The sequence below is a fragment of the Fringilla coelebs genome (genome assembly GCF_963513975.1).
Source record: "Fringilla coelebs genome assembly, chromosome: 6".
Lineage (NCBI taxonomy): Eukaryota > Metazoa > Chordata > Aves > Passeriformes > Fringillidae > Fringilla > Fringilla coelebs.
The window spans coordinates 37,192,846-37,218,516 of NC_140034.1; the positions used below are offsets into that span (position 1 = coordinate 37,192,846).

At 43.5% G+C, this 25,671-nt stretch overlaps 1 protein-coding gene across 4 annotated transcripts in view; it reads right to left on the bottom strand.

Moving 5' to 3' along the window:
• Window positions 1-25,671, bottom strand: part of MAPKBP1 (mitogen-activated protein kinase binding protein 1) — a 95,913-nt gene that overhangs the window by 27,647 nt on the left and 42,595 nt on the right. For all 4 annotated transcript variants that reach the window (XM_084208655.1, XM_084208656.1, XM_084208654.1 and 1 more), the window contains exons 3-16: window positions 16,147-16,209; window positions 15,536-15,593; window positions 12,350-12,520; window positions 10,152-10,289; window positions 9,362-9,544; window positions 8,061-8,221; window positions 7,483-7,672; window positions 6,344-6,490; window positions 5,279-5,463; window positions 5,077-5,168; window positions 4,585-4,710; window positions 3,060-3,130; window positions 2,500-2,621; window positions 1,516-1,591 (exon numbers count right to left, since the gene is read on the bottom strand). In XM_084208655.1, coding sequence (XP_084064781.1) covers window positions 1,516-1,591; window positions 2,500-2,621; window positions 3,060-3,130; window positions 4,585-4,710; window positions 5,077-5,168; window positions 5,279-5,463; window positions 6,344-6,490; window positions 7,483-7,672; window positions 8,061-8,221; window positions 9,362-9,544; window positions 10,152-10,289; window positions 12,350-12,520; window positions 15,536-15,593; window positions 16,147-16,209 — 1,783 coding nt within the window. The remainder of the gene's footprint in view (window positions 1-1,515; window positions 1,592-2,499; window positions 2,622-3,059; window positions 3,131-4,584; window positions 4,711-5,076; window positions 5,169-5,278; window positions 5,464-6,343; window positions 6,491-7,482; window positions 7,673-8,060; window positions 8,222-9,361; window positions 9,545-10,151; window positions 10,290-12,349; window positions 12,521-15,535; window positions 15,594-16,146; window positions 16,210-25,671) is intronic.

Here is a 25,671-nt window from a genome sequence, read left to right on the forward strand (position 1 = left end):
CCCACAAAAAACAAAGGTTATTAAAAACAAAAAATTCAGCTCCCAGAACATTTCATGGTTGTTTGTCTGAGTAAAATCAAGCACCTAAGATTATCAGCAGTTTAAAGTATAGCATCAATTTTTCATTTTCTTTGCTCTGGCTTACAAAAAATTTGTGGGAATTAAATAGGCAAAGCAAAAGATCTTTCTCTGTAAAACAGAAGAGCTGACACTGAACAAAACTGTTTGTTTCCCCCCTCCCTTTCACCCAATTATTTACACTTATCAATAGTTTCAGCTAGAAGGGAACTACAAATATCATCTACTCCTGCCTAACCAATTCAGAGCTGACCAAAGATTCATCAGGCTTAGTCTCCTCCAAAAGGGCCACATGTTTAAGGTTTGTTATTAAGTGCATTGATCAAATGCATCTTCAACACTGTCAGGCTTGGAGTACTGACCACCTCTTCAGGACTCCTGTTCCAGTGTTTGACTAAACTCTCAGTAAAGAAATGCTTCCTAATGTCCCTGGTGCAGCTTTGAACCATTCCCATATATCCTGTCACCAGATCCCAGGGAGAAGCACTCAGCACCTCCCCCTGTATGTCCTCCTCTCAGGAAGCTGTAAGAGAGCAATGCAGCCACCCTTCAGCTTCTTCCTCTCCAAACTAGATAAGCCCTAAATCCTCAGCTGCTCATCACAGGACATTCCTTCCAGCTCCTAATAATAATACTGCTGACCTGTGCAGCAGTAGAAAACTATCAGTGAAAAAACATATAATGAAGAAGCTTGTTTGGCAACTTCAGAGATATTTTGATTTTGTCAGCTGGCTTTCCCCCTTTATAGACAAGAATGCAGTTCTTCCACTCCACTGTGAATCTCAAACACACCTGATTTACCAAGGTAACCCCTGGATAGTGGCATAAGCAGGTGTGCTACCCTGGCCCAAAGCCTGGACGCACTCAGCAGGTGGGAAATTTGAACAGACTCTCTCTAAGCAGTACCATGCTTGTCCAGAACTCCAAGACCCAGGCTTTTCAGGTCCAATACTATTTAATTTTACCAACTCAGAGTTTCTCTTGTATTTGCCCTCAGAAATCCACAAACACTGATCAACAGGTATTTTCACTTTAAAAATACTAACAAACCCAGTCAAGAAAACAAGAATGAGCTCTCTGGAGTACAAAGTAAAGGATTAAATTAAATGGATTAAATAATCTCCTGACACACATTGGTGCAGTTCTACTTGTTTTTACAGCACAGTCCTGTGACTCACTTCAGAAACAGGACAGAGAGAAAAATCAAAGACCAGCTTCAGCATTCATTGACTCTCTTCCTGTTTTAGCCTGATGAAACCCAAATATATTACCAGCCCTTAAGGGTGGAAGTAGGAGGAAGAAGCAGCAGGATAAAGAACAAAGTATGGAGCAAGAAAAAAAAAAGAAAAAAGAAACTCAGATTTGTATTTCATTTTCTTGTCCCTGAATTCAGAAAAGCTGAAAAATTGAAAAAGGAAGGAAAAGAAAACAGCTTACTTTGATAAGGGTGCCATCTTCACCTTGGGATCCCTTGTAAAGCTTCTTCTGCTTCCCACTGCTTATGTTGAAAACCCTGAGGGGGTGACATAAGATAACATGGCTCATTGTGCCCAGGTACTACTCTGGGGCTGTTGTCACCAGGATCCTTTTCTCTCCCTGTTCCTCATTCCATATAAAATACAGGAAACAGGGCCAAACTACAGGAAGTGGAGAAATTATCTCCATGAAGTATTATCACCAGTCATTTAAATTGTTCAAGAAATAACCTCAAAAGTAATGCAAAGGCAGCTTATCTGAATTAAAATTGAGGCTTTATTCTTAAGCCAATAATCAATCAGTCCTCACTGCTGTAAAAATACATGGGCTCCTTCATACTAGAGCAATGGATTAAGAGAGCAAGACACTTTATGTTAGAAAACAAAACCATATTACATCCAGTAGTGATATTTAGCTATGACCAAAACTCTTAACATCTCAGACAGCTACAATAGCAGGAGACACACAACTACAGAGAGACTCCTTTGCTTTCAAGCAGACAGATTGGAGAAATGGATAAAAATAGAAAATAGAATGGACTCCACTTGTTCAATGACAGTCACATCTATTTCAGTTTTAGGTTCCCACAGTCCCAGATATTCCACAAGACCTCACAGCTTTCCACTTAAGTACCCTCAAAACCAAAAATTGCCGCAGTGCAGAAGTTCTTGCCCCACAGTTCAATGATGCGCCAAGGAAGGCACACTTGCTCCCCCAGTAGAAAGCTTTTGCTCTGCAGAGCAACCCAGTGACAAGCCATGAGTCCCATGGGAATTGCACATATACACAGCTTTTTACCAGTGAGGGGAAAGGCAGAGTTCAACCTCACAGTGCCTCAGATCTGTCTGAAAATGTGGTATCAAAGAACTTAGAGGAGTAATAATAGAGATGGGGCTGCTTCATTTATGACTAGGAAAATAATTTCAACTTGAGAAGGAAACTAACCTGATGTTACGATCCTGGCATCCAATAGCTGCATATTTCCAGCTGGGGTCCACATCCATGTCATAAAGTGTAGTCTTCCTAACAATGTGATGTGTTCGGGTGAACTGGACCCCTTCTCCTGTCTAAACATATGGGTAACAACTGTGTCAAAGTCAAGTAGTTAATCCATTATTAAAAGCAAGTAAATACAGATGAGTCTTCTCACACAACCAGCACAAAATAATCCTTCCCAGGGAGCTGCTGGGAGCAGCTGGGACTGGAGGCACAACTCTTCCCTCCAGCCCATACTCTTTCACCAGTTTTCACAATAGCTCTGGCAGTGAAGGAAAAGCAGATATCCTAACAGTTCTCTATTTCTGCTGTGAGAGGTCAGGCTGGGAGTAGCTGCAGGCTCCACAGAACTAGTTGTCTGAATGCAATCTCTTCTATCAGGTCAGTGGGAGGCACTGAGGCTGAAACAGCGAAAAGCTCATACAAAAATTCTGATATCACTCTTTGAAGTAACTCTTTTGTGGAGAGATTATAAATTAGAAGTGTACAAAAAGCCGTGATGAGGTTACCTTCTGCGCAGTGCGGAAATAGATGCTCTTGTCTGCCCCACAGCTTATCATTCGCACTTTCCCATCGTTAGCTGGAATAAAAAGGCAGGAGACAAAAGATGAACACATATACAACGTGGAGGAAATGTTTCAATTTATACCACTGCTCATTTATTCCAGTCCTGATTAGCTAAGACTGACTCCTTCCCAAGATGCAAAAGAGAAGCCCCTTCTCAGGGACAGCATTTGTCTTTCATGCTCAGAGAGCATGAGGCTCTAACACAGAGGCTTTTCAGAACAGATTAGGATGCAATTCTGTCTTCTCCCTCAGCAATATGCTCATATCTCTGTGCCACAGCACTTTGTGGCAACACGGCACATTCACATTCAGTAGAAGCTGAAAACAGGCAATAGTAACTTTTCAGAGCTGGGCACATCTTTCTTGCTGCCCATTCTTACTGCAGGGTCAGGCTTCCCTTCTTCCCTTAGGACTCCTCCCCAGCCAAGCAGCTCCTTCAGCAAAGCAACACCTGATAAAACTCCAAGTAATGGCAATGCATCCAACATCACACAGGTCCTGCACCCATTTAGAGCATGCCCGCACTTGGAAAAATTGTAAAAGCCATACATTTGCTTTGGGGAGCCCCTGCTTCAGTGAGTCCCTTCACTTGGGAGTGGTTTTCAAGCTGAGGTTCTCATCCTTGAGTCCCAACTGAGCTACACTGCAGCAGCATTGCAGCCACACCTGTGCCTGCACCCCACTGAGCCAAAGCCTAACCCAATCCATGGACTCACCTTCCTGATCTGAACTCCATCTTGCCTTGCTAGCATGGACTTGCCTGGCAGGCACTGAACTGTAGCTGACCCTGATCACTCCAGAACTTGAATTGCTTGAATCCATGGTCTTATCACTATGGATTCACCGGTGACCTGGACTAGCGTTCCTGTTGATCTGTTCCTGTCCATATCCTGTGGTACTTTCCCACAGCCAGTGGAGAAGGCCACTATCTTTGCCTGCCTTCCTGTCACCCCTGGCTACTGCCTTTCCCTGACCGAGCAGCCAGTTCTTGCTGCTCCCAACTGGTGTCTGACCATTGGTAGCAACTGAGCGCTGGGGATAAAATGTACTCCATTACTAGCAGTGCAAAGCCTTACAGTGGCTTACAATCACAAATTTACTCTACCCAAAGCTTTTTTTTTTCTGTGTGCTTTGTGTGATTTTTTTTTGACAATGACTATTCAGAGTTCTCCTAAATTAGTTCTCTCTGAAATTAGAGGGAGTAAATCATTACAGAAAACAGTTTTCCAAAGAAATGATGAGGAGAAATTCTCTTAGGAGGGAGGAAGGAGAGGAAATGAAAGCAAAACCAGATAAGAAGGCAAGTATCACCTTCTGTTAAGACTGCAACTGAAAAAGATGACCAAAATCAACCCAGCTGCAGCTTCAAATTGACCTAGTCCAGTGTTCAAGTAGATAAAATTACAGCCACAAGGGGACAACAGCAGTGCTCAAATACAGCTTTGGTGGGAGGCCATGATTTGCTACCTGCAAATTTCACTGCAGTGATGGAAGAAGAATGTTCATCCAGGGTTTGCTGCAGGCTATAGTCCTTCCCAGCATCCAAGACATGAATCAATCTATCCCGACTGGCTGAGGCTAAGAGCTTTAAACCTGTTAGAAATTGAAAAAGACTGCAAGATCATGACTTAAAGTCATTTTTAAAACAGCTTCTCAAGTCTTCTTGGGGACAAACCATTATACTACAGCTAACTGCATATATAGACACAAAGTAACACACCTGAATTTTGCATTAGAAGAATAAACAGAACAAGCTGCAATCTCAACATACAGTATTCCAATAAAAAGTAAGAGAAAGAAGACTTTTTCAAAGCCTGGTTCTACTGGCCCAATACTTGAAGCCTTATTTGAAATCCAGGAGTAGTTCAGCATGACAATTCTAACATACCATAGCTGGACATTCTGACTTGCTCAACATTACATTCATAGGCAAAGGGGAAGTAGCTCAATTGCATTTACCTGTGTCAGGTTTGGAGTATTCTAGACATAGGATCTCAGAGTCATGGGCTTCCACCTTCAGCATTTCCTTCAGAGACTGCAGCTCATATATTCTAGGACATAACATGTCTCATTTCAGTATGTTTAATAAAATTAGCAAGACCTTGTTATTTTCTCGTGCCTGACCAGTCTGCAATCTGCATAAGAAGCTTTATGGGATTACCTGAGAGTGCCTATCCTGTCCCCCGAGGCCAGGTGCTCCCCGCTGGGACTCACGCAGACAGTGCGTATCCCCACCTTCGTATCCAGCACTTGTGCATCAGCTTTGTCCGCACTTCCTGCTGAGTTGTAATCAGTGTCCAGAAGTACCTGAGTGTTGTCATCTACATAGATGATCTTCATCAAGTCCTGGTGGCACAATACACCCAGAAATATTTACTAGTTACAAAATATTAAAGCAAAGCATCTGCCTTAGAAACTGAGCTCCTAGCCAACATAAACATTTTATGGGCAACAATGCTGTAATTAGTAGGACCTTTTACTTAGGAGCAAGCACTAAGCCCCTTCAGATTGTAGGATAAAAGTTTCACAGCTGTGCCTCACAATCATCCCTTTCAAAAGATTCAACCTAGAAACTAACAGTATCTCCTTCACTACTGACAAACTCTGGGATTAGTGATTACATATTAGGGCCCACAGCAGGAATATAAAAGACCTCTATGGATTATCTAAGTCAGCAGTCTGAGTACTGACAGAAAAAGCAAGAATTTTTTTCCACCTGATCCCTGAAGTCAGGGCTGTTGGGTCCAGAGATCTTCAACCTCAGATGAGAACAGAAGCAAATGTCCATATGTAATCACTGCTCTGTATGATCAGCCTCCCTCTTATATAGATGAAGTGAGTGCAAACTTTTTCATTCGATTTCCCAAACCTCTGCTTCATTTAATGCATCTTTTCCAAACAAATCTTAAAAGTGGTTACACATTACAGAGATGCAGAAAAAGAGAACCAGCTCTCCTGAAACATATGGCCCTTACGGAAAAGACTAAGTTTGATGAATCTTTGGGTGGTTTATGAAAACAGAAATAGTCCCCAGGACCATTTCAGACAACCTGTCCTTCTACCCAGTACTCCTTTCTTATTTCTTCAGGTTCAAACATTTAACCAGATTTGTGCTCAGTTTACAGAAACCTGGGTTGGCTTGGAGATCCAAAGAAATCTGAGCCTTAACTTGGGTGAAGAAGAGCAACCCCAAGGACAAGGAGGTGATCCAAACCTAGGATCTTACATTGCTGAGGATGTTGCGGTGCAGGGCTGTGCCGTGGATGTTGGAGCTTTCAGTGTTCCACAGACGAATGGTGTTGTCAGAGGAGCAGGTGATGAAAGAACCAGGGGGGAGGCAGGGCTGATTGTTGTCCTTCACCTCTGGATACATCTAAGGGCAAGGAAAATCAACCCCTGAATAATATTGCCTGGCATCTGGCACCCTAGACACTGGTAGCAAGTTTCAAAACAAAATGAGACAAAAGGGGTGTCCTCTCTGTTTTCTAAAGGTTACAGCCAGACAGTTCGGACAAAAACCTATTTGCAGACCAGAGCTTCATACTGACTTCAAACAAATGTTCACTGAGCTTCCCTCATCACAGAAAACCTCCTTAAGAAGCATACAACAAACCAGTATCCTTTGTTTCTAATAGTTCAAAGAGAGCACCTCAAATCCCAAACAATGATCATGCAATAACCACCTTGCACTGCTGTTTGCAACTTTCATCTACTACTGTCAGTTTATGATTCAGAAGGAAAGGGTGAGATGCAATTCATAAATAAAACAGAGTTCTCAGCCTTTTCCCACTTTCTTTCCACTTTCCCCTCTCCTAACCATCGTTACACATATTTCAACACATTAACAACTCCATTGTTTCCTATACTTTCTTTCCTTCCCTCTGTCCCTCTGAGAGAAAGCCAACTAGACAGACTGCAAGATGACAGACACTTGAGAGGCTATTTCCACATGTTCAGGTAAATATGTTAAGAAGGACCAGAGTTCACTATTTTATCACTATTTCATGTTTTTGACTTTGAAGCAATTGCTCACCACAGATCTCAAGCAGTTTTTTTGAGGTCAGCAATAAACTCTTGTGCGTTTTCTAAAAGGATGCTCTGTATTCAGGTTTGTTCAATTCTGCTCCCTCTCCCACCTCTCACCTTCTAATGGCAAGATTTTTTTTCCCAGTAGCACCACACATTTGGTCATTGCAGTGCAGCCAAAGAACTGTTCCCAGGCCCAGCAGCAAACACACTAACAACAGGTGAAAATCTGAGTCAATTCCCTCTACAGTCAGCATTTGCATTCAAATTTGGCAGCTTGTCTGATGACTTTCTCAGCTGCAACTCATAATCCAACACTTGTGTCTGCAGACAACGTACCTCAATGTTCCACACACAGGAAGAGTGATACAAAGCAGAGTACACCTTGCCCACTTTCTTTGGATCTTTGACATCCCACACATACAGGCTGTGGTCATTGTATACGCAGGAAAGCCACTGGTTGGTGGGGTCAAAGGTCAAGGCAATCGTGTCTGGATACTTCGCATCAGCCACACCGGAGAAAAGACGGCTGCACAAAGAGAGAACAACAGCCTGGTTAACTTGTGCTTTCTAGGAGCTGGGGCAATGCTCAAACAGGAGAGCTCAGATTCTCCATTGGGTGCTGTTGAAATGAACAATGGCATCTATAGGTAGAGAGAGTAGTTGGCCAGGAAGACCTGTCTGTTGAACAACCAAAGTCCCAAAAGAAGCCTCAAAGCCCCATGGCAAAAATCTCTCTCCTTGCCATCCAACTATAGTCCAGTCATACAGGGCAAGCCTGCAACAGCTCAGAGAGATCTGCAACAAGCTACCAACTTTAATTTATAAAAAGAGCATGGTCCAGATGGCAAAGGTCTGGGGAGAACTTCTAACCCCCATAAGCCTCCCTTGCTCTCTTCCACCCTTCTCCACAGTACCTGGCCTCAGTCACACTTGCGATGTCAGTTCCCAGGAAGTGTGGCTTTGGCAGAGTAGTGACAAAGTGAAGGTTCAGAGGGTTAAAAATCCGCACGGTGCCGTCAGCGCAGCCACAGAAGATGTAGTCATGATTCACAGAGATGCAGTTTGCCACAGTGGTCTGAGGAGGACACAGCACATGAGACAGCAAATGAGAAATGTGCTCTCATGTCAAAGGTCACCAGACATACGTCAAGAACAGCGAACTGACAGACAACGGAGTCATGGTCAGAAGAGCTGCAGTGAAGTTGAGCCCTGGGAGTAAGGAAAAGCCTAAAAATCGATTTTTCCTTTCTGAAGAACTTTCCAGCCAAGGTCCACTGCAGATCCCAAGCAGTTAGAAAAAAGTCCAGTTTCTCTGCCACCCACTATGATGGGAGGCCAGCAGAGCTACACATTTGCTCCAGCTGAGTCCTATTCTGAACATTGCTTTTATTTCTGTGACATTCAACGACACTGGCAGGCAAGCAGCACCTCACCCTCTACTAGCACACCAACATATTACCTGTCAGGAGGGAATAAGAAACAGAACAAAATGGATTTTCTTCCCCTCCCTTTGGGATCTGTACAAATGGCACAAAGAGAATGGCACAAAATGGTGTGTGGTGGAAAGGGGATGAGTTCAATGCAAAAGGTTTTTTCAACTTACTGTGAAGCTGTCTGTATTCTGAGCGAGAGTGAAAGGCAGATTTTAAAAAGGAAAGGAAAGGAAAGAAAAGAAAAGAGGCATTTCACTTAAGTGAAAGCGTGGACAGACTTTCCCCCTTGATTTTAATACACAGGATCCTTGCAGGTGGGCATGTTACATTCAGTTGAAAGGAAAACAAGTGTGATCAAACTCTTAACTATGGGCCAGCCTGGTGGTTTAGAATAGCCAAATAAACTAGCATCTTGGGAACCTGCATTTGAGATGCACAAGCCAAGTAAGACACTGCAGAGTGGATAGAAACCAGAATCCTTCTATAACTCCTACTTGCCCCAACCAAGACAGAAGGGACTATACAGGAGTTGCCATAAGGATATTGTTTTGCCAGTAGAGCAGTCCCTGTAATGCTGAGGCATGAGAATGACAGAGCCTCAATGATCAGTAAAATCCCTTTGCCAAGAAATAACACTATTAATGCCCAGCCTTCCAGAGTAAACCACAGGATTGCAGAGGCACAATTATTTTCACTGCTTGCGGTCATCTTGTACCTCTGAGGGCCCTTATTATTTGTTCTTCCCGCTCTGCTTGAGCAGAACAGGAGGATGTAAAACTCACCCTCAGCTCCACCCACTTGTCTAGCAGCCTTTTTTCATTGAATTCACAGAGCAGGCCTGAGGATGTGATACAGAAAGTGCTGTCAGCTTTTTTGCCCCTTCCACAAGCCACGTCTGCAAAGAAGTTGTTCCTCAGTTCTCCAAGCAATCCTGAGCGACCCAGCAAGGGGACTGTGGCATTGACCTACCAACAGAAAACAGTTTGCTACAAATACAGCAAGGCACTTGAGGCAGGCAGTGATTTTTTTAAAACATCAACCCCTGAGTGCTGAAGTAATTCAAAGACAGAACTGTAAATAGCCTACAAGGAGAGGTTTTACATACTGTTCATGTTTATAACTGTTCATGAGCACACAGAAAAATCCCCATAGGTGGATTCTGCCTCCCAGAGAATAACACAACAGCTGAAACTGTTAAACACTTTGCTTGATGCTTCAAAATTACACTCACAACCTCTTGAGATGCTCATACCAATGTCAAAGAGCTCTCCCCACCTCTGCGCTCCAAGGACTTAAATGCCTGCAGCTCTTTCCTAGTTTATTTGTTCTTCAGTATACATGATTACTAAAGAACAAGCATGCTGCTATGCAACTCCAGGAGTGACATCCCTACATCAGTGCAAGACAAGCTTTTAGTGCTATCAACCCATGAGACTTGAGAGCCAGGGGTGGAAGGCTATCCTTGCATCCCAGAAAAATAAAAAATATCCCACAGCTCACTGGGGCAAAATCCACCCTGCTCTAAGACAGAAATGCCTGTTTACAGGTTGGCCTTGATGCACTTTCTCTCACCTTGGAGGTTTTGCTGTCATCCAGGTACCAGAACTTGATATGTCGATTTCCAGCAGTGACGAAGTAACTGCAGTCCTCCGAAAATGACACTGCTGTCACTTTACTTGAGACTTTGTTGGCTGCCACTACGATGTTTTTCTGGAAACACAATTGTTTAGATTGCTTAATTTCTCTGCTCAGAAGCAAAGGAAACTAATTTCAATTACAGGCACATATCCAGTACAAGCAGTGCAGCAGGGAAAAGATGAAACCCAAACTATTCCCCATTCACCTCCGTATACAACCTCCTCAGCATTAGCTGGGAACATTGATTTGGCAGACAGTATAATTCACATTTGTATTCAATTCCTCTTCCACGTTAACTATGATCAAGAACAAATCAGCAGGCACTAGTGCCTGCAGGAACTTGGTATGTGAGCCATGACAAACATGTGGGTTTCACAATCACCAGGAGCTCAGAGCAAACCCATTTCCCTTCCTAAACAGCAAATGCAGAGGTAGACCAGCACAAAGAAGAACTCCCCCAGCCCCCAGGCAGCAATGAGGGCATTGCACTCAAGATGAGGAACTGGTATTTTTCCCAGTGAAAACTGTACTGGTTCTTCCATAAATTCTTCTTTCTCTTGAAACATGTTATACTTTATCAAAAGACTCAAAATACACAAAGACCATCCCTGTACTGGAAGAGAAAAAGCAAAATCTGTTATACTTCAAATGTGCCCCTCAAAATGGCAAAGTTTGGGAAAGGAGGAAGAAGATGCAGGGACAGAAAACAGGATGGAGACTGCTCAGGCAGAATGGTCAGATAGCAGCATCACACAGCACCATTGCTCAGTTTTTCTCCCCCTGCCTTTCCCCAGTTAGAAGTGAGAATAGACAAGTTTTCTGCTTTGTCTGTTGCTGATTTGCAAGCATGCAACACACGGCTGATAACAGTGCACCCCTTTTCATTCTTGCTGTGTTTCCTTTACCCTTCCTTTCAGGGATTCAGCTGCTCCCAGTCTTCCAGACACAATGCCCTAGCACACAAACTATGTCACTCCAAGGGCCCCGCTGGACTGTGGGGAGAACTGAAGAAACTGCTGGCAGAACTGAAGAAACCAGCACAAGGGGAGTCTAGCCTGCTGCACCATCACCATGGAGGATCCCCCAACCCAGAATGAAGGAAAGGCAGCAATTAATATAACTTTTTTCAAGACAGTGGACAGAGAAAAGCTTAGGACTCTTGCAGACCTCAGCATCTGGATCATTGCTATGGTCTTTATTTAGGGAAGCAAGGGAATCCTACAGACAACACGGTTTTTCTTTTCCATCACAGTCAAATGACTAGGTCCACAAGTCAGGAAAAATGGGGAAATCAAAGCAGCAGCACAGAGGATAGTAGGGTTGTGGTTAAAAGTGAAGGAATATGTTCAGGAGATCTGTATTGTCAGTCTTTATTGACTTTGGTCAGGTAAAGTATCTCTAGTTTTGGTTGGTGTTTGGCCTGCAAAGTAAAGGCCAGCTAGAGCTCCCATCACAGTCTGCAGCACTTGAAGAGGTAGCAGGAGCATCTATTAATACATAAGACTCCTAGCCTACAAAAAATAAATGTTTATTTTCTTATCTACAAAAAACAAATGCTTAAATGTTTACTAGAGGATGAGACACAGGCTTTGTTTCTACCAAGAATTGCCTCAATCCAATGACAGGCAGAGCAACTTTCATCAGCTTTCACCCATTATGAATTCCCTACATTCACTTTCTCACCCATCAAGGATGGGATCAGAGTATCACAAACTCTGACATAAAAAAATCAAAACAAGCCAAGAGTATCCACTACACTACAAAAGAAATCTCTGGCTAATGAGAGTTTCCTTCCTTAACCTCATAAATTAGATTTTAATAAGCCTCTGAAAAACACAATGGTTTGGCAAGGTTTCAAAGCCCAGGCTTTTCTGGCTGGACAGAAAAATGTAACACATTTCCAAGCATAAAAAATATCCCTTCATGGAAATGACTTAGACCTTCCCTAAGGGACCATAGCTTTCTCTCTTGTCCAAATTTGTCTGTGTCTACGAATGTCAAAAAACAAATAATAACTACAGAATTTTAAAAAACAGAAAGCAAGATGGAACTGAAGTAGTTTACAGTCAGACCGGAAGCTCTTTCTGATTTAGCAACACTGTGTGGTCCCCCCAACCTCCTAGAAAACTTACCTTCCATGACCACACGTTGACAATCATGTCATGCTGGTACCCCACTGACACAATGTACTTGGAGCTGGGGGAGAAGGCCACACAGGCCACACCATACTTGTGCTCCTGGAGCTCTGCCACCTGGGTTCGCTCAGCCACGTCCCACACCCGAACTGCTGGCATGTGTCCGCTCTGGAAGGGACAGGAACAGACACAGAACAAGAGATGTAACCCAAAATCAGTTCTGACTGATTTTGGGTTACATGTAAATGGGGTACATGTAAATGTGCAGGAGCTTGGAAAGAGATTTCTACACTGTGCACACATAATAGTTTAGCAGTTCCTTTGATTCTTTAAAGCCCAGGTTGAGATTGAGACCAACCAGCTAAGGGGTATATGCATTTCAACAGCTGTGCAAATTAATACCACCTCCCCTCTTTTAAACCTCTTCTTATGCTACTCACAAAATGCTAGTCCCTGCTCTAGCCAGGGACTAGAACAATACTTTTGATGCACATCCCTGGTGTCTGTAATGGGAACTTACAGTCTGCTTGTGAAAAGGATTATAATAGATTGTTTTCCCCAGACCCAGTGAATGAAAAGCCCTCACTCCTCTGCTCCTAACACAACATAGACATCTGAAATATCAAACAGGTCATGCCTTACAAAAACATGACATGGCTGTTGTGGGTACTCTCACACACCATCTGAGAGAAGCCTCTGAAGAGGCTAGCAGCATCATTTCTGTCACAAGGTAGCACACAGATGCATTCTGCCCAAAAGAGTGCGGGCAGGGTAATGTCAGAAAAAAAGACATGGAGGTAACAGAGCCTCTGGTTTAATGTTTGCTCTCCAGAGAAACAGAAATGCCAATTCAGCATTTTCTGCCAGACAAATCTATTCTTTTGTTTAATTGTTTGCTATTAAACCAAATTAAAAACAAGGCACACAAGATGAGCTGAAACGCTGGCCAAAAAATGTGCTTGATGGGCAAACCTTACTCAAGTAACTGCTCATGATTCCACATTCAAGCCTGTCAAAACAGTAGCTTGTAAGATAACATATCCATGGCAACATGGCAGAATAGTACCTTTTTGATTGGTTTTAAGTTAGTCATTTGATTGTGTGGGAGAGGCAAGTCTCATCACAAGTAGAACTCGAAGCTTTAAAAGCTTAAAATTGTGCATGTTTTAATTGCCTTGTTCAAAAGCTCTGCTAGGCAGCTGTTTCTGGCCTGGAAAAATGCCATGGTCAGATTTAACTGCAGTTGGTACAGTTCTCCCTCCTGCAACAACCTGAGAGCTCAGGTCTCAAGGTGGCTGGCAAGATATTACAACGAGCTGAATCAGCTGCTCTTCAAAACAACTGCTATAATTAAACACATACATATATATATAGCTATTTCCCAGTAACTTAGCATACATCTCAGGACCCTAACAAACTGAATTTGCATTTCATCTTTTAAGAAATGCCCACCAAAAGGCAGCTCTGTGTGACCCCCATGGACAAGGACTCAACACCTCCATGCGGAGAAATAAAGAATAATAATTATAAAGAGGGGAAAAAAAGAGTTTTCTAACGAATTTGAAATATGTAAAAGACATTTCATATGTATGGCAACCAATAGCTAACCTCCATGCTCTCCTCCCTGAAAAGCCAGCCATACAGAAAACTAAGGTGTTATTAGGCAGAATTAGCATAATGCAGCTACGAGGGAGCTTGAGAAAGTGAACTCAGAAAGCATTTCCCTGTGGGACAGGGGATGAACTAAGACACGACTACTTACACCAGCAGGGGACACTGCTACACTAAGCAATAATTCAAATCTCAGACACGAGGGAGGATACTGAAATAAATAAATGGCTTTACAACAGGGCAAGAGGAGACATGTTTTGCAACAAGGGAAAAAAAAAACCCCAACAAAAAAACCCCACAAAATCCCAAAAACCTCCCCCTACAACAACAAGAATAACAACAAAACCCCTACAAAGTTCAAATATAACTAAAACAGCTTTTTTTTTCTTAATAATTTTAATTTGCCATTTACCCCAATAAATTTCCAATCAGAAAAGTTTGTTAGTAAGAAAAGTTCCCACTTCATTTTTTACCATTTTTCGTACTCCTAATGAAAAGCATCAAGCACCAGAAATTTTTAAAAAACAGAAAATAAAAGAAGGCACCAGAATCATCAGAACTGAATACCATGAGCTATGAAACCTCATGTTTTCACCAAAAAAAAACTAATCACAACACCTAATGATGGAAAATTCATGCTAACTTTTTCTGCGTCATGGTAGCCTCCATCCAAAAAAACTCACTTTTGTTTCTACCCTCGGTGTGATCCATACAGGATTCAGGCCCAGGTTTGGAGCCACCTGGGGACATGACAGCTGCCATCACGGTGACCACACTGGAGACCTCTGGAAAGAACAGTCTCCACCTTGACAGCTCCAACACAGGACAGTGACAGGCTGAGGCTCAGGAGGAGACCTGTCTCACACATGCTCCCTCCCCATCTCTTACAGAGGCACAGGGACTAGTGGTAAACTGCCATTAATCACACACAAGGGCAAACTAAGCCCAACCATATGAAGGTCAGCATTTCTGTGGATTTTTAACATCTAGCAATTCCAGCCTCATGACACAGCCTGTGTCTTGAACTTCTAATGCAGAACAGACACACAGTGTACTCATGCTTATCCTCCCCCTTGGGCATGTTGGGAAAGAGGCAGCAATTGTTGCCCCCAGCCAAACAAACAATGCCAAACCACAGGCACCAGCATCTTCTGCAACTATTCCTAAAACTCCACTCCATGCACACTTTTCATTTTTCCTGCAACACTGTTTCTGGCTTCAGTTACTTTCTGAAATCCTGAAGGGACAATGCTAAACTCCGGCCAATATTCTGGACCATCCAAGTACTCTTCATTGACGCTAGAGTAGAATGATAGTGTGTGTCCTTTTGCTTATTTTCACTCTACCTTCAGCCCACAGATGCCACCCCAGAAGACCCAGCCCCCAAGCTGACGTGTTGAAAATCTCCCAGCAGGAGCACCCAGTGCCCCCCATAAGCCAGCAGGTCCACTGAACAGTGAGGCAACACTGGAACTCACTTCTCTGTGTGAAAACAGCCTGTTTCTTCTAAGCCCCTCTGCCCTGCTTCAAAGTGCAATGGACAAGGTGCACCCTCTCTCCTCTCACACTTACCTCTCCTGTAACCAAATATTTTCCATCTGGAGAGAAAGCAAGTGCTGTAATTGTTTTCCTAAAACAGAGAAAATAACACTGAGAAACATTCACAACATGTGACTTCATTTCAATACATCATGACTGGGGAGTAGGTTGGGAAGAACTGAAAAAATGCTGAAGTCACCCATAATAGCCTGACATAATGGTTTTGCTTTGCCATGGGGATTCCCTGGTGCCCAAGTCTCAAACAGCAGCAGCAGAAAAGTTCCAAAAGTTGAGGTTCATTGCTGCACCTTTATTCCAGGTGCAGGACCATGTCACACTGCTGGCTTTAATACTGAGGTCATCATTTTAGGTGGAGGGACTAAAAAAAGTCAGATACCATGGAGCTGTAGTAAGACCATTACCAGTTCCTCTTGGGATCACAATGTTTATGAGGTGGTACTTTGTCAGCAATAGGACCTCATGTGAGAAGGAGCTGGACTCAAAGCAGCAGGCAGCCTGTCCCCAGGGCAACTCTAACCAAGGGGATTTAGCCTGGGGCAAGAGCAGCTCCTGCACTTCAGTCAAGCCATAAAAGTCTTGAATTCACCTCACAGAAAGTAAGTCCAGCTTAAAGCTTTACTCACCTGGAGCTGTTTAGAATATGGTGTTGCTTATTTTTTCTAGGGTTGAACAGCACAACAACACACCTAGACACAGGAGACACAAAAACAAAGAGAGATTATATCACCACATGCATAAAGATAACCAAAGAGCTATCCTTGTTGGAAAAGAAAAAAAAAAAAAGAAAAGCAGCAAAAATAGTCCCAAAAAGCTGTTTTATCCCCTAATCCCAGACTGAGCTGAGGTTAACTAAAAAACAGAAAGCAAAAGAACAATCCAGATGGAAATCGTCTCTCCCATGTTGAGGAATACCATTTGCTAGTACCATAAATAATTACCTTTCCACCCTCCAGGAGCCCTGAGTCTGATTGTTCAAGCTGTACAGAAAGGTTGGCCATGAAAGCTTGTGCAAAGCCCTAATGGATTATGTCCCCTGCCATAAAAGTGACCCTGTGTGCTGCGCGCTAAAGCAGCCTGTCTAGTGTAAGAAGGTAGGGAAGAAGGAAAGAGGGGATCTTTTGGAAAAGATTTGTGGGGGGATGCAGGAGAGTTAAAGGCACTAAATTTCTGTGCCTGACCTTAACAACAGACAGGACAGAAACCACTGAGTATAGCACAAGAAGTGGCTGGCCAGTTGAGAAGTGAGACATATGATGCCAAAAAACTATTGACCTAAGAAGTCTTTCTGCATAAACAGCTTGCTTAGGGGCCTTGCAGATATCTCTCAGTAAGATGAACTGCTAAAGCAAGCAATACTAAGCTCCTGGTAAGCAATATAATCACCTCCACTGTGAGCAAAACACCTTTATTGCTGACATGGGGGGGAAGGAAGGAGAAGACACCCTCATCTCCCACTTTTCTTGCCCACAGCACGTTGCCTCCATGTCTCAGCCCACAACTAAACCTAGACCTGTCACACATACTGCTGTAGGTTTAGTTGTGCCTTCCCCACTGCCTTCCCCACTCTCCACAAACATCCTATATACCATTTTTAAATCTTCATGTAACAGCATTTGCCTTGCAGCAGAGCACAGTAACAACCAGTAACAGAAAATGCTGTTATGGAAATAAAAAGATAGAGTCACAATTGCTCTAATGACCTTGTGCCGCACTTTTCACTTCACCTCTAAAACAGAAAGTGTGGGTTTTGCCTGTCCCTCTACAAGAACACACTGCTGGAGTTTGGAGAGTCCCAGCTCCTCCTTCACTGCAGTGTTGGAGGAGCACTGCAAGATATCCCTGCCCTGCTGCCAGCAGCCTTTGCTGCACTGAGGATTTCACTCACATCACCATCATGCTGGGGCTTGCTTGCAACACAAGCCAGGCTACAGACATCAGTCACTGGGAGAAACATGCAGGACACACAGGAGAAGTAGAGGAGTTGGCCTGGAGTAAGGGAGTAGAGGAGTTGGCCTGAAACAGCCAATCAGAAGGGCAAAAAGCTGAGGTATCACAGAAATCCACCGCAGAACCTCACCTACAGACCTCAGCAACATTTCAAGATAGGCAGCGCACACTCACGCACAGGACAAAGTGCACCTTGGCACCACGCTGCCTGGAACAAGAGCTGCATCCTTCCAGGCCCCGCTCCACATCCCCAGCAGCAGGCAGGGCCAGGAGTGCTGCAGGCATAGCTCAGGGTAGACAGGGCCCTGCAATGCCTCTGGCATCTCCTCACCTAGCCCTGGTAGCTTTGCTCTTTGGTCTGACCAGGCTACACTGCCACAAGGAGTGTCAATTTTGAAAAGAGGGCAGAAAAGAGGAGTGACACACTAATACCTTAAGCTGAGAGTCCTTGGTTGGACCTTCCACACTCCATTAACATTGCTAGCTCAAAGCAAGCATCCAAAGCACCAAGGATGCACTGGATATGCACTCTCCTCCTTTAGACTACTCTCTAGCCATGCCATTTCACACACCCCTATCCATTCATACCTTACCCCAAAGGCCAAGGTAATAAAGGCACCAAACTTTCTTGACAGTTAAAGGGCAGATAGCCATGGTTGGGGATGCAACCTTGTGGAAGAGCAGAGAAAGTGTAGATAAGCATTTGTTCAGACCAGAATTGGTCCTTTTTACCCTGGGGAACCAAACTGGAGAGTTTCAAGTCAAAGCCATGCTATGTATTTCTGAGGGATTAGTGCAAAGAAGCAGGTGGTTTGTGTTCCATTAACAAGTCAGGGAAGGTTAAGCCTTGCAAATCACAAGATATGAAATAGGAAGTTAGCAGATGTGAAAATCTACCTAATCCCAAGCTTCCAGCTAATCAGAAAAGCAAATCAAAAACCCCATTATGGTTGGATGGGGTTAATGGACCAAAATCCAGCAGAGTTAAAATAAGGATTAATTGTGCTTAAAATAAGCTTCAGAAAACCAGAAAGAATAAAGGGAAGACATGAAATCCTCACAACTTTCTTATGCATCTCTTGAAGTCAAGTTTCTGTTTTATTGTAAGGAACTCAGCAGAGAAACAGGACTTCAGGGAAGTGAACACAGTTTAAAAAACAGAGGAAAGATACAAAATATTAACCATGGTATTCAAACCAGGCAAGCAAACAAACCACTTCCTAGAATAGTGTAGTGGGCCACAAAGGTCCAGGGCTTTGCCATTATTAACTTACAGGGCTGAACTTTTGGCCACTTACAATCATGAATTTTAGCAGAGTGGCACCCCAGAACAGCCTGTGTGCCAAGCAGGCTTCCTCCCTCCTCTCTAGACCTTGGCCAAATCCAGAGCCTACAGAGGAGGTAAGAGACACCACCCAGCTCACACACCAAGGAAAATCAACACATCATTTCAAGAGCCACACAGCTCCTAATGCCAGAGCAGCTATCACAAATGTGGATATTTTAACTTTGTCTTAAGACAACTCTATGCTTGATTCACTGAGTTTGACCCATCATTAATTAACACTAACTGAGGAGCAGGGGGATAAATCACATATCTCTTTGCAGGTGAGCAAGCACTAATTCATATCACAAAATATTAATTCCAACTCATAAGCTCAGCAAAAGAAGATATTTTGATTTGTCAGTTATTAATTAACATAACTTCGTAATTCGTTATGACCTTCTTGCCAACAAAGCCATTTAGCCAGGATTAATTAGTCTTCTGAACTTGTTTTCTTAAATTAACTGCTACCCAACAAAAGCTACCCTACTGCAATGCTCCCCCAGGCTGATTTTCCACCATTTCTCTCCTCTCTGCCACACTCAAGGGCAATGAAGATTTCAGCCAACTCCAAGGATGCCCTATTAAGCAAGATGGCAAACCTCAAACCATCAATCATACAGTGGGGCACAGCTCCTGTTCTGGGAGTCAGGAGCATCCAAGTTTGTGAACTAGCACCCTCTCAAAATGCTAGGGAGGGTTTCTAGTCCATTCTATCCTAAAGAGCACATTTCCACAACAGGCAAAAACTATTTCTAGTTCTTTAATCTCTTCAGAGTGTTAGAAAACAGCCTCAAGTTGCATCAGAAAGGTTTAGATTGGATATTAGGAAATATTTTTTCACAGAAAAGCTTGTCAAGCACTGGAACAGGCTGCTCAAAGAAGTAGTTGAATTGCAATCCCCAGAGGGATTTAAAAGATGTGGAGATGTGGCACACAGGGGCATGGCTTAGTGGTGGCTAGGCAGTGTTAGGTTAATGGTCCGTGTTCTGAGGTTCTCTTACAACCTAAGTAGCTCAATGACACAGGGTGGCCTTCAGTGCCTGCTCAGACACTCACAGCTCAGCTCAGTCCTGCAGAACCTGCAGCAGCTTCCTAAATAGAGTATTTCAGAGCCCATTAATACTCTGGGCATGCTCCATTTTAGCAAAGGAAATCAGTCTAGCAAAATAAACTGAATGGAGACACTGAATGATCAGGTTGCTGATCCACCTACTCCACACTGCCTCCTATCCAGTAAGGCCATCAAGCCCTCGAGAGAGTCAAAATACCTACTCCTTTCCATTTATGCTTGCTTTAATCTTACAGTAGTTAAAATAATAAATATAAATACCATGGAAAATTAGTTGCATCAAAGAGCATACACCCATATAACCATCCTCCACCTTTGTGTGCTTCTTTATAAGGTTACATTCAGTATTTTACAGCCAGAGGGAAAGGAAAGGATGCATGGTAAGAGAGCACTGATCTTTTTATTCACAGCTTCCAACTGTGCATGTAGACAAAGCAAAGTACTTCAAACACAAAGTTCCACAATGGTCACATCACCTGTTCCACACACTCCACCCCTTTCCCAAACTGAAGCTTTCAAAACAAATTCAAATGCCCAAGACACCTTTGTCTGCTGAGAGATTTTTGAATGCTGGTGCCAACATGCAAATTCAGGCTAGCTCCAGAAACACCTCATGAGACCCACAGAGCCTGGCACACAGCAGCTGTTGAGAACATCAACATTGTTAACACTCTTGTTTCAGCACAAACTCTATCTCCTCTGCAGCTGCAGACAAGGCTTGATGATCACAGCACCTTTTTAATCCACAAGTATATTCTGACTTCCAAGACATTTATAGAAACTATTCACTGCTGTATGGATTACTGCTGTACAAACCATACATCAGCCAGCTCAGATCAAGTGTCCTGTTTGCATGCTGGTTCCTGCAGAGGCTGTTGGCAATGGCACACATATTGAAAGGCATTATTTCTAGGGCTATGGTGCCACCTCACAACCATTAAGTACACCTTCCTGATGCAAGCAGCTTTTATAAACAGCTCAGCTGGGCAATCCTTCCCAGTATGCCTCTCTCTTGTGGGACATCCAGGTAAGACAAGGGAAAAACAGAATTAGCTCCCACAGCAGTGTCAAAGGTTTTTATTAACAACATGAACATTGTCCATCAGGGAGCTCATTTGTATCAGCCAACAAGAGAGATTCCTTGCAGAGCTTTCCAAACCTCCTTCGAGGTTATATCTTCACAACTGTGCATCATATATGCAGATGAAAAACAGGGAGAGAGGGGAGAAAGGGAAAGGAAAGGAGGGGGTAAGACATGGAATGTCACAGTAGTTTCCACTGGCTCCAGCAAAAGCAAAAAGACCCACAAAATATAAAAAATTAGCAAATTTCCTAGGCTAAATATCATAAGGAAGGGAGAGGAATCAGACGTCAGTATCACATTTACACAAAGTATCTGATTCACTAAGTCAGTGGCAGTGGGTCACTCCACCTTTACTTCTGACTTTTCTTCTACCGGCTCCACTTCTGCACTTACCAAATTATATTTTCTGGGCATTTTACTCTTCTCATTGTCCTCCTGTTTCCCACAACATCCCTCTATTATCAGCTGCATTACCCCAGCCATCTCCTTCCTCAGCAAGCTGACAAAAATCAAATTTCTGCAGAAGTGTGTTTTCCCTTTTCCTTCCTCTACAGGTTCCCCTGGGTTTAGGAAAATTAAAAGGCTGCAGTAGCATTCTTTGCCAAGCTACCAACCAACTCAGCGTTGCCCTATCTCATGGGACACATGGCTGTAGGCAAAGCTCATGTGTCAAGATCTCCTCTCCCAAACGCATGGAGCCTATGCTATGAAGAGGATGCTGTACAGAGGAAAGAAAACTCCATTGAGACATGAAAACAAACATTAGCTTTCTTTTTTTCTCCCCCACAATATACTCCTTTCATGCCACTGCAAGAATAAATGAAAAGAGTAAACAGTCCCATCCCTTCAAAATGGGTCCATTTCTCAATTTCTGGCTCATACCTTGCTCTCTTCCCCTCACCCAAAGCTATTCAAATGAGAGTGCAACAGCTTCCTATGCAGTAAATGCATGGGGAAAAAAAGACTTTGATAAGAACAAAATCTTTTTTAGACTGCATTGGTTGCCATGGCAAGCTTGATCAGAGCAAAGCAGTGTCTACAGAAGCTGGTGTTAATTTTCTATGTGGCAATTCTTCCTGCCAAAAAGCTTCTTTAATTCATAGCCAGTACTGGGAGTGGGTTTACAGTGATGAGAGGATGTGCACACTGACTATGTAACTGAATAGGTATTTTCAAGCAAACTGTATTAATTACATGCATGCTGAGAAGAAAGATCTATCTGTTGAGAGGTTAAGAGCTGGGTGTCACTGCCTGAGCAGAAAAGCCTCCAGAGCTGCCTGTACCAATCTGTGATAGAGAGAATTAAAAAGGTGGGAGCCTGAAAGGTGCAGCTAAATTCATGCTTCAGAAACCAACGCAGGCTAATGAAAGGCTACGAATACTGAACAAGAAACCCACTGTGAAAAAGAAAGTCAGTGATATATTTAGTGTCACTAAACTAATAGGGTAGAAATTTCTGATTGCCAACCAGGGACACACTTGCTCTATTTAAAAGGCTGCATGGCACCCCAAATCTGCAGGAGTGGGAGCTCAAACACATCACACAATAGGTTCTGCTCCAAAAAACCACAGGAAGAACTGTGACAAACTGAAGCCAAATTTCTTGCCTCCAATAGCCCAGTCCTAGGGAAGAACAGGGCATATTTTAAAATACTTGTCCTGACTCTTTTCTCAGCCTCCAGAAATTTGACTTTCAGAGATATCTTAAAACAGTGTGCACCCACAATAAGAGGAGAGAGTGCAGCAGAGGAAACTGCAGCAGAGCTGAACTGACAAGGATTTATTGGGATAATCCCCAAACAGACAAGGGCAGCCTCTGCTCTCACCACCATTTCAGCCTACTGAATTCACCTTGTCCATTACACTAAGTGAGCCTCAAAGCTCAGAGCCCTGCAAAATCTCCACCAATATCTACATGATCTGATGACATCCAGAAAAACAGGCATCTTTCTCTCCCTGTCATCTGGCAGGGATGCTACCATCCTCATGATCTTCTGCTGCCAATGTGTTTTGTGTCTGTTTACCTGAACAGGCCCTTCTACAGACAAGGGGACAGGCCTGAGTGCCCAGGAAACTTCTCAGTTCCTGCCCTGCACAAGGAGGATCAACACCAACTCCTGCCATGCACAGCCAACAGCTTCCACTGGCTGCTCTCAGCAGCCCCTTTACACCTGCCAGACTACTCTTTAAAACAACCAGCTGTGTCTAACCTCAAGCTGCAGATGGCAGAGAACAGATGCACAGATCTGAAATGGCACCCAAAACGCTTTAAAAATACTTCAAAAAGCTCAACACATGAACAGTTTAAAAGATCCAATAACGAGCAGAGATTGTAACAGTAACATCAATGAGCCCAGGCCTCGCTTCTTGCATACACAAGGCACCACTGAAGCTTCAGCTTTACCAGGACCACAGATGAGAAACTGCAGAAGTTTTCCTTCCTGCCTCCTCTTAGAGTAAAGGTGCTGCCCATCCTCATGGGCTGGCTACAGTGATCTCTAGCAGGTCCAACTGATTTCACTGCAACATATACTCACCCCCCTACAACTATTGCATGTGGAAAATCCTTAAGCTACCATTGGAGGTTTTCATGCTATTTCAAGGTCTATTTTTAAGGAGGCAGAGCAGAAAAAGAGGAGGATTTTTAAAATTAGCAACCCTTCTGACACTGGGTAAATACAAGGCAGGGTGATGACTCAGGAAACGCTTCACACAAAATGGATGCAGAGAGGAAACACAGCCTGGGTCCCATCTCCCACTGGACAAGTTGTACACAGCTCCAGAGGAGCCACACTGGAGCCAGAGACATGGCAGTAGTGCCCTCAGGAGAGTGATGGCTTTTTACAGAGCTGCACAATAAGGAGGCACCTTTCCTGGGAGGCAAAGAACTAACCCAGACATAAATTGTGAAAGACTTGGGCAAGAAGTGTATGTAGGGAAAGCAGAGGGGAAAAAAGGCCTCAGAGGAAAACCATGAAATTTAAACCAGCTTACTAACTGGCAATCATTACAGTTGCAAGGAAGATGAAAATGTTTCCAGTTAATTGTTATGGCTCACAGCTACCTAGTCACCAGTGATTCAGCAGGAACTTCACCTTCAAAACACCATTCTCTTCAACAAGTCAAAGTCAGGAGAGGGAAAAAAAAAATCCTCATGAATGAGAAACCAGGAATAAAACCATGTCCTGGCAGAATCAGGGGCAGGCCATCTCTGCTGCATTGCAGAACATTCCACCTGTCCTCCAGCCTGCAGCAAAGGTAGGTAGAAAAATGAAGCCACACAAAGCAGCAGCTGTACTTACACAGAATGAAATGTCTGTCAGTCTGCACATCTGACAAGCTTCAAAAGAGACAGGGCACTGATGACAAATGTCTGTACAGACACACACATATTTATAGGTATATACACAGACACACACATATGCTGATGGCTCACTATAACATCTACACACACATAGAGAGTGCACATTTCTCTCTCCCTCTCTCCGAAACCACTCACTTGCCTAGGGGCAGGGAAGCAATGCCAGCAATACACCTACACGAAGTATCAAATCAACGGGGCTAGAGTTGCAGAGCTGCATTTTATTTCAGCACTCGTGGCAAACGCCCACATAACACTGCAGATGAGCAGCAGCCCCAGGGGTTAGAGCAATGGGCAACTGATGATAGGTAGACTGGAGGAACAAAAGGATCACTGAGATAGTTAATGACCAGAAAATGTGCTGATCAGACAGACAAGAAAGACTGAGAAGCACTAGGAAATGGAGCCTTGAGCAGCACCTGGCTGGTTCCAGGTGTGACCAAGAAAGATGAAACAAACAGCCAGAACATGGCTAAAAACCTGAAGAGCTTCACATGCAAGACAGAGAATGCAACTTTTCCCAGAATGAACACTACAGAATCACAGTATACTATGGTAATTCTTGGGAAAAGACCTGTTTCCATATGCTGAGATCTCCCAAAGTTACAGCTGTCCCAGGAACATCAACAAGGAGAAAAGAACAACTATATGTCCTGACACACCAGCCAAGACACCTGCTTTGGGGATCTCTTGCTCCCCAGTCGTGCTCCACCCCTCCACTTGCTCTCAAAATCCAGTCCCTCTTCAATCAGTATCTGGCTGACAGCCCCAGATTTGCCATTTTCAGCAACAGGCCACAAACTTTTTACTGAGTCTCAAAGGCTTTGGGCTGCCTGGGTTTGCGTGCTCTGAACTTTTCTTGACCTGCTTGTAGCTCTGTTTTACTGGTTGAGCTGTGACAGCAATTTCTGTAGCTGACCAGGTGTCTATAGATGATTTGCTTTACTTCTGTTTATCTTTTGTGGAGTACAACCATAGTTTTATATAAACAACATTGACCAACAGCTATTTTATGTAGCCTGAGATATTTACAACTAATGACTGCATAGTGGAGAAAAATGCAGGCATGGTATGAGAGCAGAGGCCTTGAGAAGCAGAGAAACCGGACACAGTGCAGAGGAGTACAGGAATGGGATGATAAGTGAGGAGGCACGTGCTTGCCATTGGAGACCAAACCACTGCAAACAATTCACACACTGTCTGTTAAAAACCATACAGACCTGGAGCTGAGAAAAACCAGCTTTTAGGGGTAGCAAATAAAGCAAAGAAAAACTATCCAACATGCATTAAAGACATCATATATAGTGAATTCTAGAAGCATTGTAGATTTGTACAAGTGCAAGTTTTGCAAGTGTATTAG